This window comes from Camelus dromedarius, chromosome 11, assembly GCF_036321535.1.
Source record: "Camelus dromedarius isolate mCamDro1 chromosome 11, mCamDro1.pat, whole genome shotgun sequence".
Taxonomy (NCBI): Eukaryota; Metazoa; Chordata; class Mammalia; order Artiodactyla; family Camelidae; genus Camelus; species Camelus dromedarius.
Genome location: NC_087446.1, coordinates 55528537 through 55542084, shown reverse-complemented (window position 1 = coordinate 55542084; position 13548 = coordinate 55528537). Strand labels below are relative to the sequence as shown.

The 13548-nt window shown below is 52.5% G+C and overlaps 1 protein-coding gene across 1 annotated transcript; it reads left to right on the top strand.

Moving 5' to 3' along the window:
* Positions 1–3660: 3660 nt before the first annotated feature.
* Positions 3661–10576, top strand: LOC105094594 (keratin, type II cuticular Hb5). Its single transcript, XM_010986662.3, has 9 exons — positions 3661–4131; positions 5779–5987; positions 6555–6615; positions 6758–6853; positions 7516–7680; positions 7945–8070; positions 8487–8707; positions 9461–9492; positions 9952–10576. Exons 1-9 carry the CDS (start codon positions 3712–3714, stop codon positions 10143–10145), a joined length of 1524 nt encoding a protein of 507 aa, XP_010984964.2. The 5' UTR covers positions 3661–3711; the 3' UTR covers positions 10146–10576.
* The last annotated feature ends 2972 nt before the right edge of the window (positions 10577–13548 follow it).

Genomic DNA, 13548 nt, shown 5'->3' with positions numbered 1-13548 from the left:
CATGGGCGTGGGGCTGTGGGTTCTCTGTCCCTCCCTTGGGTAGAACCAGATGGCAAAGACCCAGGTCTCATGTGTCTACACATGGGGCATTGTGCCAGATTGGCCTGGTCTATGAGTTTCTGCCCTGGATGACATGGGAACAGCTTCATAAGGACTCAGCCTCCCTCTCCAGCTCAGCCACTTCAATCCCAAGCACCATGTGGATGGTCCTCCTGAGCAGCCCCCACCAGCCCTGGGCTTAGCTGCCACCTGCAGGGATGCACATTTCACACAGGGGCAAGAGCATGTCCCTGTGCAGGGCTGGGCCTGCCCTCACTCCCGGCACACCCGCCCAGGGGCTCACACCCTTGTTCTGGATAGTCCTCCTGGCCCTGGGTGGGTATTTTCTTTCTGAAGGCAGTCGGAGTTTCCCACGTCTCCTGAGTCCCCGGGCTCCCATTCCCCATCCTCAGTGCCCAGAACCAATTTGAGGTAGAGGTTTGGGTGTGTCTGTGTGTGTGTGTGTGTGTGTGTGTGTGTGTCTGTGTCTGTGTGTGTTGGGGGCACAAGGGAGCAGTTGACACAAGACCCTTTGAAGCAAAGCCTTCACTCACTCCTGCTACCAAGAGGCAGAAATGGGTCTTCCATCCTCTTCAGTAAGGATAAGGATGAGCAGAGGCTTACAGGAGTGGAGGAGAGGGTGAGGTTTTATAGACTCTCCAAGCTGCCAGAGCAGTGAGTCCACCCACCCACCATCCACGCTCAGCCCCCTCCCTCCTCACTTTCAAAGGGCCCTAGTCCCTCTTGGCCCACACCACACCGCTCCAGGTCTACACCACCATCAGTCAGTGAGCTCACTGTCCAAAGCACAAGAATATAGCCCTGGACCCAGGCCCACAGGGCCCCCACCTAGAAGTGGAGGCTGGGAAACCCATCTCCTCTGCTCCCCAATAGATCCTCCTCTCTCCACCCTGGACTCCACCCTAAATTTTTATACTGGTGAAATCAGGCTAAAGAAAACATTAAAAGCAGCCTTGAAATGATAAAGACCTCCTAAACGGGCAGAGGAGTGGAAGACTGTGGGTGGCCAAGGAACCAGGGATGCAGGGTGTGGTGTTTCTGAAAGGAAGTAAGAGACCTTTTCCTTTATATGGAGTGTTTTGATCCCCAAAGCACATTCCTGTATATTATCCACTTAATCCTCCCAGCAACCCTGGAAGATAAGAATGAATACCACATTGCAGTCAAGGAAACAGAAGCTCAGAGAGGTTAGGAATTTCCCCAAAGCCACACAGCTAGGAAATGGCCAAGCTGGCACTTAAACTAGGTCTCCCAACTTGGATTTCATTGCCCAGTTGCTAAATCCCAACTGCTTCACCGTGGGTGACTATGATCTGAAGATTATCTGGGGCCAGCTAATGAGGCCACCTGCTCCTCCCCTACCAGCTGCCCAGGGTCTCTCTGCCCTACTCGGAAGGACAGGTGTGGGATGTGGAGATAGAAACCAGTCAGCCTGGTTCTCGGCAGAGACCTGCGGTGGGCCTGGCCGTGGAGACAAGGGCACGCCCAGGACAGAACATTGGGTATCTGAGAGGGAATTCAGGGAACGGTGGCACAGTGACAGCATTTGGTTCTGGAAAGCTCCCTGGAGGGGTTGTCACCCTCTGAGGAAGTTCCTCTGCTCCTCTTCCTGAAGTTCCTAACACATTGGGTGACTGGCTAGCCTCCCTGGGGCAGAGACCACAACCTCAGGTCTGTGCTCAATGAACGTTAAAGAATAGCAATCATTATCCTAGTAAGGGGCCCCAGGACACACAGGGAAGCAGGGATGTTAGAAGGAGCCAGGATTCCAGAGCTCCCGGGAGCCAGAACTCACAGCATCCTCAGACAAGAAAAGCCACCTTCCCAGCTGGTCTCTGCACAGAGCAGTCTGTGAACGTTCCTCTAGGGGTGACAATTCCAGGGCTAGCAAACAGGATGAGTACCTCCTCTGGCTGATGGTCTTGGAAGGAAGTGAGACTCACAGGACCTGTTTCTTCTTAAAGAGCCAAAGGGAATTCCATTCATGGGCATAATATTCACAGTAGCCAAGACATGGAAACAACCTAAATGTCCATTGATAGGTGACTGGATAGAAAAGATGTGGTATACACACACACACACACACACACACACACACACACACACACACAAACACAATGGTGGTCACAAACTCAGCCATAAAAAAGAATGCAATAATGCCACTTGCAGCAAAATGGATGGACCTAGAGATTATCATACTAAGTGAAATAAGTCAGACAGAGAAAGGCAAATGTCATATGATATCACTTATATGTATAATTTTTTTAAAAAATGACACAAATGAACTTATTTACAAAAAGAAACAGACTCACAGACATAGAAAACAAACTTATGGTTCCCAAAGGGGAAGTAGGGAGGAGGGATAAATTGGGAGTTGGGGATTAGCAGATGCAAATTATTATATACAGAAAAGATAAACCACAAGGTCCTTTTGTATAGCACAGGAAACTATATTCAATAGCTTGTAATAACCTATAATGAAAAAGAATGTATTTATGTATAACTGAATTACTATGCTATATGCCAGAAACTAACACAACATTGTAAATCAACTATACTTCAATTTAATTGACACATTATTAACTGACTATACGTCAATAAAAATAAAAATAAAAACTAAAGTAAAAATTATTATTATTATGTTTTTCTAAATGTTAAAAAAATAAAGATCACTTAAATTGGGTTATTCGTGGACAACAAAAAAATTAAAAATAACTTTTTAATTAAAAAAAAAACAACTATACTTCAATTTTTAAAAAGGACCCAAGGGAAGATACCTAAAGCAAGTTCATAGAAGCTCGGTTATCTCAGGACTGAGTTCTCCCTTCCTTGAGCCAAGTAGGAGGAAGTGGCTAAAGAGCAGGCTCCCCATTACCCACCAGGGGCCATTACTGTGGCCACTGAGAGTTGAATGGTTTGCAGTTTTGCAGGTAAGAAATGAAGGCTCTGGAACAAAGCCTTCTGGGCTGGAATCCAGAAAGTTCTAAGAGACCATGTGCTGCAGCCAACTGTCCAGCACGGAGCGTAGTCAAAATGGCCCCTCTGGACCCAAACCACCTTCCAGGCAACGCTGTCTGAGTGGGTTTGGACTCACCTGCTCTATCAGCCCCTGAAAGACGATTTAATTGACAGTGCGTCCTGTGTGCAGCCAGGAGGACAAGCTAATGACCTCTGGTGGTCTCACCCAAACTGGGACCCTAGAACTTCCCCATGCGGACTGTGGCCCCAGACTCTACCCCACACCCAGCCACCTCAGACTGTTGTGGAGTTCAAATCCGTCTCCAGGTGTGGGCTGAGGCCATCTCGCAGGGAGACTGAGAGAAAATTAATTACCTAATGTATGTAAACGAGCTTTGAAGATGAAAAGTGCAAACGCACAGTGTCCCTAATAACATCTTCAATACTTCTCCGGAGCCCCAGAGTCGCCACTGAGCTCACCTTTAAGATGAGTCTTTGGGGAGTTGCTGGCAAACTCCCCAAGCCAATAAACAACATAAAATGGCTTTTCACTCCTTTCATGCTGCCAACCCCAGCTTTCCCCAGCAATAAAAGGACCAGGGAAGATCAGAGGGGCCAGAAGCATCTTAAGCAGCGCACCTGCCACCCTCGAGACTCCCGTGCGCTCAGCCTCTATCCGCTCAGACTCACACCATGTCCTGCCGCTCCTACAGGATCAGCTCAGGATGTGGGGTCACCAGGACCTTCAGCTCATGCTCGGCTGTGGCCCCCAAAACTGGCAGCCGGTGCTGCATCAGCGCCGCCCCCTACCGAGGGGTGTCCTGCTACCGGGGGCTGACGGGCTTCGGCAGCCGCAGCGTCTCCGCCCTGGGCTCCTGCGGGCCCCGCATAGCGGTGGGCGGCTTCCGCGCCGGCTCCTGCAGTCGCAGCTTCGGGTACCGCTCTGGCGGTGTGTGTGGCCCCAGCACGCCCTGCATCACCACCGTGTCGGTCAACGAGAGCCTCCTGGCGCCCCTCAACCTGGAGATCGACCCCAACGCGCAGTGCGTGAAGCAGGAGGAGAAGGAGCAGATCAAGAGCCTCAACAGCAGGTTCGCCGCCTTCATCGACAAGGTCAGTGAGGCCTGAGATGTCCAGAGTCTGCCCCAGTCCTGCTCTCTGGGGAGGGTCCCATTGGGTAGGAGAGCCAGCATGGCAGCCAGCAGCCGGAGAGAGATGCAGATCAATATGGGCCGAAGGATTCGTCTTCTTGTTTAATCCTGCAAAGTGCAGAGAAAATCCCGTGTGGTCCAGAAATTGAGCCTGTGGTTCAGTCTGTGTGTGCTTCCTGAGACAACATGAGAACAGCAGAGCTGTGGAACAGCTCTGGGTACTGGGAGAATGGGAGATGGTGGGGAGAGGGAAAGGCATGTGCTGGGCAGATGGCTGCTCAGAGCCGTCCTGCCTCCCCATCCCGGCTCTGCCCCTCAGCATTGCGAGACCGCAGGCCTGCTGCTTGTCTGCATGACAAAACCCACCTCGCATGTTAGGTGTGAGGATTAATGGGTACATAAGCGCACAGTGCTGGCATATAGTAAGTGCGTGACAAATGTTAGCTGTTAGCATTCTTTTCCAAAGACAGTAGTGGGAGAGGAGGTGACAGTTAACCAGGCTGGGCAGCCTCCTTCATGGATGCACAACTAGGAATGAGGAAGGGGATACTGCCAGGCTGGCGGAAGGAGACCCGCCCGCGCAGAGTGTGAGAAACCTCGCACTGCTGTGCGGCTGCCTCCCCAAAAGGCCACCTGTGCCCGTCCCTCCATGTCGGCCCCTCCTGTGTCCAGGAGGCCTCATCCCGGCAGAGGAGATAGGACTACGCTCTGTAGTCAGGGATCAGGGGAGACGGGGCGACCGGGGGACCTTCCTATTACCACTTCCTCTTTAGTGATCTCAGTTAATCCTCAAATGAGCCAATGGGTTAGGTATCATCATCTCCATTTTTTGAATAACAAATTGAAGCTGTGAGTTTAGTGTGCTGCTTAGATAGACTATGTTGGTGGGCGGGCAGGCAAAGGAGCCTCAAGGGACATCAGATCCTGACTCCATCACTTACTACTTACGAGATAACGAGCTAGTCATTTCACAGCTTGGGGTCTCCTGTTTCCCCATCTGTACCATGGGAGAAATATTAACTCCCTGCAGAAGGATGAAATTGATTGATAGCATAGACATAGACAAAGGGGTGTGTGTGTATGTGCGCGCACATGTGTGTGTCTTAGCACAAGCCCTGGCAGCACCCGGTAAATATTCAATAAATGTTTGTTGCATAAATGAATAAATGAAGAGCAACTGGTAATTAAAGTCACAGTTAAATTGGTTGAACACTTACTGTGTCAGAAACTGTTCTACGCACCTTACATGTAGTAACTTGTTCGATCTTTGCAACTTTAAGGAAGGTACTATTATCATCCCCGTTTTGGAAATTAGAAAACCAATTACCCAGAGGTCAGACAGTTTGCTGTTTACAGTGGTAGATCCGGGACTTGAATCAGAACTTTGACTTACAGCAGGGGCTGGGGGACACCTTCCCTCACACTTACACTGCCTCCCTGAGGGACTGAGAGCAAGGCCCCCTGAGTCACAGACACTCCGTGGCTCAGCCCTTGGCTGGCCCTGAGTATTCATGGCTGTTCAGGCAGCATCAGGGCAGAGAGAGCTCTGGGGAGCCCGGCACCTCCCCGGTCTCCTCCTGAGTTCTCTTCCTCCCGACCTGGGTGGCAGGTGCGCTTCCTGGAGCAGCAGAACAAGCTGCTGGAGACCAAGTGGCAGTTCTACCAAAATCAGCGCTGCTGTGAGAGCAACCTGGAGCCGCTGTTCAACGGCTACATCGAGACCCTGAGACGGGAGGCTGAGTGCGTAGAGGCTGACAGTGGGAGGCTGGCCTCAGAGCTCAACCATGTGCAGGAGGTGCTGGAGGGCTACAAGAAGAAGTGAGTGCGGCAAGACCCAGGGATAGCAGGGGAAGGTGGGAAGGCTCCACCCACATTCCTTCATTAAGATTCCTGCCTGTCAACTGAGAGCTGCCTGGGACCCAAGGGGATGTCCAGTAGGGGCCTCAGTTTCTTAAGATTCTTTGGCTCCACCTCTAACCCCTGGAGACCTGAGGGTCTTAGAGCTGTTTTGAGAGGAGTTAGGAAATCCAGTGGGGTTCTACAGCTCTCTTGTTCCTCCTCTTCCCAGCTCACCTTCATGACACGGGCTCCGCGTCCTCCCGGCCCGTGGCACTAGGTCTCTGGATCTAGGAGGCACAGATGACTTTAGACTTGGGGGATGGATTGTGGATTCCCTGATCTCATCCCAGAGGCAGCAGGACTAGGGTAGAATAAACCAGGATGGGGACAGGGCTGGCCATTGAACAAGTCACAGAATAGACCAAGAAACAGACAGGAGAACGTTTACAGAGTTAATTCCTTTTAACCCTGAAAGAGTTTGTCTCAGAGCTGGGATGGTGGCCAAGCCCTGAGCCCTCAGCTCCAGCCCCTCTCCCCTACAACCAGGTATGAAGAGGAGGTGGCTCTGAGGGCAACAGCAGAGAACGAGTTCGTGGTTCTAAAGAAGGTGAGGGGGCTGGTCTCGGGGCTGGGAGGGAGGGGTGCCCTCCGCACAACCTTCAGTGGGGCACAGTCACCCCCAGACCCAGAGGCACCTTCCCCGGGCCTCCTCCCACACGCACACCCCCTTCTCTCTGTTCCACCACCAGGACGTGGACTGTGCCTACTTGCGGAAGTCAGACCTGGAGGCCAACGTGGAGGCCCTGGTGGAGGAGTCCAGCTTCCTGAAGCGCCTCTATGATGAGGTCGGGGGCCCCTGCCAGCCAGCCAGGAAGGGGGGTAGGGGAGGCATGGAGATGGGGGGAGGGCAGACTGGGGTTGTGTGCATGTCTGCCCCCAGGTGATGTAAGCATGAAAAGAACATGCACACATATGCCAAAGGGGCGTGTTGTGTGGCTGTCACAGACACGTGTGCGTTAAGTGCCGAGGACTGTGGCGTGTGCGTGTGCGTGTGCCTGTGGCGGGGCTTCTCTGTGCCTGTGAGCCTCTGTGGGGCAGAGTGTGTGCCTGTGTGCTGGTCTTTGTGCACTCTGGTCTCTACATAGATGTGAAAGTGTATATGTCAGGGAGGGGGGGCCAGGGTGCATTTCCAGTTAGAAAAGGGTCTTAATTTAGGGACAGATCACTAGTCCCGGCATTCAGACCCCAGCTTCCCTGCTGAATGACTTTCAACCAGGCTTTCATCACATGCTGGGCCTCAGTTTCCCCATTTGTTGTCAGGGGCTGTCCCCAGCTGACCTCCAGGGCCCCTTCCAGCTTTATCGTAACTGTGTATCAATGAAGGGGAACAGGAGTCATGTACTGCGCATGAGCAGTGCCCCTCCAGGGAGTGGACACTGCCCTCAGGGTGGAGCACATGGCCCAGACCAGGCGCCAGAACCAAATGCATTGGCTGTTGGCCCCCCAGGAGCTCCAAGTCCTCCAAGCCCACATCTCAGACACCTCAGTCATTGTCAAGATGGACAACAGCCGGGACTTGAACATGGACTGTATCGTCGCCGAGATCAAGGCTCAGTATGATGATGTTGCCAGCCGCAGCCGGGCCGAGGCTGAGTCCTGGTACCGCAGCAAGGTGAGTAGCCCAGGACACCTGCCTCCTAGACTTGGCAGTGGGAAGGATGTGAGGTGTATATCGGAAAAGGTTTCTTTTGTTTGGGGATTGTGATCTTTAGGGATGGTGAGAAAAGAACAGACAGATTCAATTTGAGTGGCAGAGTGGGGCTGCCATGTATGGTTGCACAGGCTGAGCACTGCACAACCTGCAAATCATCTGAGATGTCCTGAAGGGGCAGGACGTCCCATTCTGAGCCTCAGAAGCATCTCTGCTTCCCCCTAGTGTGAGGAGATGAAGGCCACAGTGATCCGACATGGGGAGACCCTGCGCCGCACCAAGGAGGAGATCAATGAGCTGAACCGCATGATCCAGAGGCTGACGGCCGAGATTGAAAATGCCAAGTGCCAGGTAGGGGGTTCCAGGAGGGCCTGAATGCCTAGCACAGGCACACTCCAGCACCAGGTCTTTTGCCCCCAGGAGAGCAAAGGCCTGGCCTTAAACAAGCCGTACAGTTTCTCCGTGAGGAAGCAGGGGCCCAGGGAGAGGGCAGGGGCTGTGGCACCTCACACGGTCCTGGAGCTGGGGTGAGCCACATTACTGATGTCCCCCTCCCTGGCCACCCTGCAACCGCCATCAAGGAGAGATGATGAAAAGCACCCATCTCCTCCCTTCTGTTTATAGTCCCAGTAACTCCCTGGCCATAGGTGGTTAACCTGCCTTCTCTCTGGGATCCTCCTCTCCCTGCCCCAGCCCCATCAGCTTAGGTGGGCCAAGCTGTGCCTTCTCTCTCTCTAATCCTCATCCTCACATCTCCTTCTCCACAGCGGGCCAAGCTGGAGGCTGCCGTGGCCGAGGCAGAACAGCAAGGTGAGGCAGCCCTGAATGATGCCCGCTGCAAGCTGGCTGAGCTGGAGGGCGCCCTGCAAAAGGCCAAGCAGGACATGGCCTGCCTGCTCAAGGAGTACCAGGAGGTGATGAACTCCAAGCTGGGCCTGGACATCGAGATCGCCACCTACAGGCGCCTGCTGGAGGGCGAGGAACACAGGTGGGGCTAAGGAAGACTTTGAGGGACCTAGAAGGAGGCCCTGGTCCTCTGGGAGTGAATTTCCCTGAGCCCAAGTGTGAGCTGCATCTCTGCCCACTGCCAGTACAGCTCAAGCTTCATAATAATAATTTCCTGAATGCTTATTATGTGCTAGGGCTGTGCTAAGTGCTCGTTTTAAATCCTTACAATCCAGCAAGGTAGGTATCACTTTTCCCATCCAAAGATAAGGAAATAAAGCCCAGTGTTCAGTGACTTTCTTGTGGCCATTCAGTTAATAAGCACAAGAGCTGGGACCTGCACCCAAGACATGTACCTCTAAAATCCATTCTCTTCAAATAGCTTCCTACAGGAGGCTGCACCTTGGCCAGCCCGCAGAGGCACATGCATTATAAGGACAATTCACTCCATGTGCATGGCGCTCTTCATTGGCACTAAGCCATTGCACACACACTGCTGCATTCATTTGACTCTCCTTTCTGGGATCCTGATTGCTCTGACCAAGGTGGGCTGGAACACTCAAACTGAGGCAGCAAGTGGAGTTCCTAATCTCATCCACCTCTATCATAAGGTATTGTCTCCATGGTCAGAAGGCTAAGAAAGTGAGCATCTAATGCAGACTCTGAGGGAGCATTTCCTGCCTCTTAGGGGTTAGATCTGTAGACCGCTGGTCTGTCTGCTCTGTGCCCAAGCAACCATCTCCCTCAAGGAATTCAGCTCAGTGCCCAGAATTAACAGAGGTTTCTTTCTCCCTAGGCTGTGCGAAGGTGTGGGCTCCGTGAATGTCTGTAAGTACCTGCTTGAAAACCCCCTAGAAAAATGACTTTGTTGATGGGAAAATCTGAACCTGACAGCCTAACCCACTGAAGCTGGAATGTTCCTGGTCTGGGAGAGGGCCTTCCATCCCCCTACCCTACTCCACCCCAACTCCTGCTCCTGGAAGCATTGAGAAGGCACGATTGAGCGCGCCCTCCACTGGTGGCGATGTGAACTGCAGGCCAGAAAAAATGGGGAAAGGCAGCTTCGCCCCCCCCTGGATGGGCGGACAGGGGGTTCCTTGCTTCCTTCTCGCCCCAGTTGTTTAGAGGGGTTGAGATGCTGAGAGGAACAGGGCCTGAGTTATGAACTACTAAACCCCTTGGAGGAGGAGGAAGCTCCTGCAGTGCAGAAGCCCCTTAGGGCCTGTCCCGGGGTTGGGGACATCACGGCAGGCCACTCAGCTCTCTCTGTCCCCTCTCTTCCCACAGGTGTCAGCAGCTCCCGCGGCGGAGTCACCTGTGGGGGCCTCACGTATAGCACCACCCCGGGCCGCCAGATTGCCTCTGGCCCGGTGGCCACAGGGGGCAGCGTCACAGTGATGGCGCCCGACTCCTGCGCCCCCTGTCAGCCCCGCGTCTCCAGCTTCAGCTGTGGGAGCAGCAGGTCCGTCCGCTTTGCGTAGAGTCTGGGTGCCACCTGCGTCCCCCCCCCCCCCCCCCAGCATGAAATGCTGTGTGAATGGAAAATGTGTGCTTGCTTCCAGAATCTTCCACGGGTTCCCACAGAGGGAAAGACCCTCAGCCGATCTCCGCCACCTTCTCATTTTAGGGAGTTGTTTTTCTGGTTCTCCTCTGGGCTTCAGTTAGAGAGTCATTCCCAGCCCTTTCACATTTCAAATAAAACTGCATGGTTGCTCCAGATGGCCCCCTGCCGGTGCAGAAGGGATTTGTCCGATGCAGAGCTGCTGGGTTGGAGGTTAGGCCACTCCCTGGGTCTCCCTCTTGTTATGGCTGTCTGTGGGTGTCTCGCCTTCTGGGTTGTCTCAATCTGTGTTTCAGTAAATGCTGCTGCAATGCAAAGATATGTGGTCTTGTGAACGATGGTGTCTCCTCCCTTCCAACGTGTCTGACACTGAGCACCCCCTTACAGTGTTTCCCCAACCCTCCAATGATTCCACCTCTTCCCATCCACTTCCATAACCTGATTCCAGCTCAGTCTCCCAAAGTCCACTCAAGCCTGGACCACAGCTCCAGATCCCCACATGACCTCTTTCTCCTCATCCCCACCCCACACACCCTTAGCAGCCAGAATCTCAAGCTCATCACTCCCATCCCCTGCCGCCTGATTCAAGCCAGTTCCCAGCATAATGCGTGTGCTCCTTATGCCAAATGCAGGCTCCTCTTTCCCCACCTGCTCTTTAGCCCTGTGCAACCCCTCCACCCGGTGTTGATCTTCCCAGATGCAGGCTCCACCCCATGGAGCCAAGTCCGTCCTCTGAGACTGCCCAGCATCATCCCACATGGACACACAGGCCATCCCACACCCCTCCTCCAATTTGCCTGGGCTCAGTGCTCCCTCTGCTCCCCGCTCCCTACCTTCCCTCCCACATGCACACATCCCCCTCTCCCTGCCCCATGGTGTCTCAAACCCTGAGGATCCTTGATTCTATCTTTGTAGCTTGGAGCCAGGGATGTGGTTGGGTGTGTATGGAGCCTGGATCAAACTGGAAGTTCCTAGAGGGCAGGAAGTGTCTCCTGGCTCTGACCCTCAACTAAGTCCCAGGTTGGGGCTCCAGAACTTGTCAGGCCTGGGATGGTTGGATGAACTCAGGCAGCTGGTGGAGCAGGAGGTATAGACATCAGCTCCCTTGGATGCACCTCCATTTCCCCATTAGGAGAACAGGTAGGCTGTGAGGATTCCAGGCAGATGGCCCCCTGACAGCCTCCTCTGCTGCCCCATCCCCTGGAGAAGTTAAGGTCTTAGTGCATTCTGATGAATCCTCACTTCAGGCCCAAAGGGCTGTAACTCCACTGGAGGCTGCCAGCCTCTCCTGAGTACTCAGGCTGCTGGCTGACACCAGACAGACCTTCTTCAAGTGTCTTGCCCCTCCCCTTCTCCTCCCACCTCTCAGGGCCTTGAGCGCATAGTCATGATCACAATAGGCAAGCGTTCAGTTTAGGGTGCATCATTCAGACACGGGAAAGGCTAACTCTCAGGGACTGAGAAGGCAGGAGATCAAAATTTGAGCATCAACTCTGCCATGTCTCAGTGAGACGTTGGGCAAGTGACCTTCGTGCTCTGGGCATCAGCCTGGGGACCTGTGAGACGAGACTTCCAGCCCTGCCACCTCCCATGGTACTAGGTTGCTAGAATGAGTCTGTGCTTGGTGAAAACACCTTGATGTTACCAAGGGTCTGGGCCAAGTGTAACTAAAATGCCAAATCGGATACCAGAAAACACAACACCATGCGTTGAAAAGTCAAACCACCAGGAGCTGGAAGGCATCAAGAAACTTTTTAATAAGTAATAATTCATGATTTGTATGCAAAAAGCAGTCAACCAACTCAGCCAGCTCGAGGCGCCATCAGCTTGTCAACATGAAACTATTCCCCCAGCCCTCCTTGCAGCCAACAGCAAAAATGCAGAGCAATTTTTGGTTCAAAGGATTTTGGGACTCCCATGGTCTTCTGCCGAAAAAAGAGCTATGCTCTGCGGAAAGCAAAGGGTACACTCCAAGATATCTGGGGATTAAAGTTTTTATTAGAAAAAAAATTTTTTTAAGGAGAAGTCAAGTGATCTGAAATCGGGAGGTCAGGAACAAGCCAAAAGAGCAAGAGTCTCAAATAATAAATGAGGCCCATGTGGGTGGGTCCAGAGCTCTTTCCCGGGCGCCCTTTACCTTTGAAATTCCACAAACTCAGCTAAGACCTCCATCAGAGAAAATCAGACCTTCTTCCATATTCTAGTCTTATGCAGACATTCAATGTTCCTCCCCAAATACACAGGATCTCCAAAGGATGAAAACAGATAGATTATAGTCCTTTCAAAAAATCAGGCATGCTTGGGCTTTGGAGTCTTCTCTGTTCCTCTCCAAGGCCACAAGCCCTCCTCCATCACGTCTCAAATCCCCTCTGTTTTGGAGCATCCGCACAAATACTCACTCCCAGGCCACTCCCTCTCCCAGTGCTGTTGTTGCCAACTGTCCCCTGCTTCAGTCTTTGAGATCTCAGGAAATACAAACTGAAGCCGTTACCCACCCAAGCTGAGCATAGTGAGAAATGCAGATTTACCACATGATCAAGGAAATCACCAACTGCATCCTTTTTTGAAATGGACATGGACATGGGGGAACCACCCCTTGTCTGCATACTCTGCTGTTACTCCCTTGGTGCTAGGGGACAGCACAGTGGTAGCCAGGGAAAGGAGTGGGAGGAGGCAGGACTCAGAGGATGAGCCTTTGAGTTAAAAATGGAGGAAACGCCCCCCAAGGCACAAATGTGCATTTCACACCCTCCCACCACCACCATCAGAAAGGAAAGGCAGACCCTCCCCCATTTTCACACCCCCTGACCCCATCCCGGGGTAGCAGGTGCCTGGTGGGACTCCTTCCCCTCTCAGAGCAGATCTGATGCCCTTGGAACCTGATTTTCTCCCTGCTCAAACTTGGCGGTATCCAGACTGAGATGTGCCCAGGATACAGCCCCTGTGGGACCCTTAATGACCAGAAGGCAGAGAAAGACTAGGAGGGCACTATACTCAGAAAGATCTCTGGCCTCCCAGAGTCCCAGGGGGACACATTTTGAAGGCATCAGAAGGCCTGCATTACCAAAGAGAACTACTCAAAGTGTTTTTTTGTCTTGAGATCAAATATGTATTCTTGTGGCAAAATATCTTCTACCCAATTTTTAAAGATTTTTAAAAATTTTTTAAATTTTAAAAAAGATTTTTCAACTTCTTTTTAATTCCAAATAACATAAGGTGGGAAGAGTAGAGCTCTTCTTGTAAAATAAGTGAAAGAAAGTTGTCCACCAGAAACCCCTCGCTCCCCCTCATCACATCTGGGCAAGGGGGGGGCGCCCTTGCAT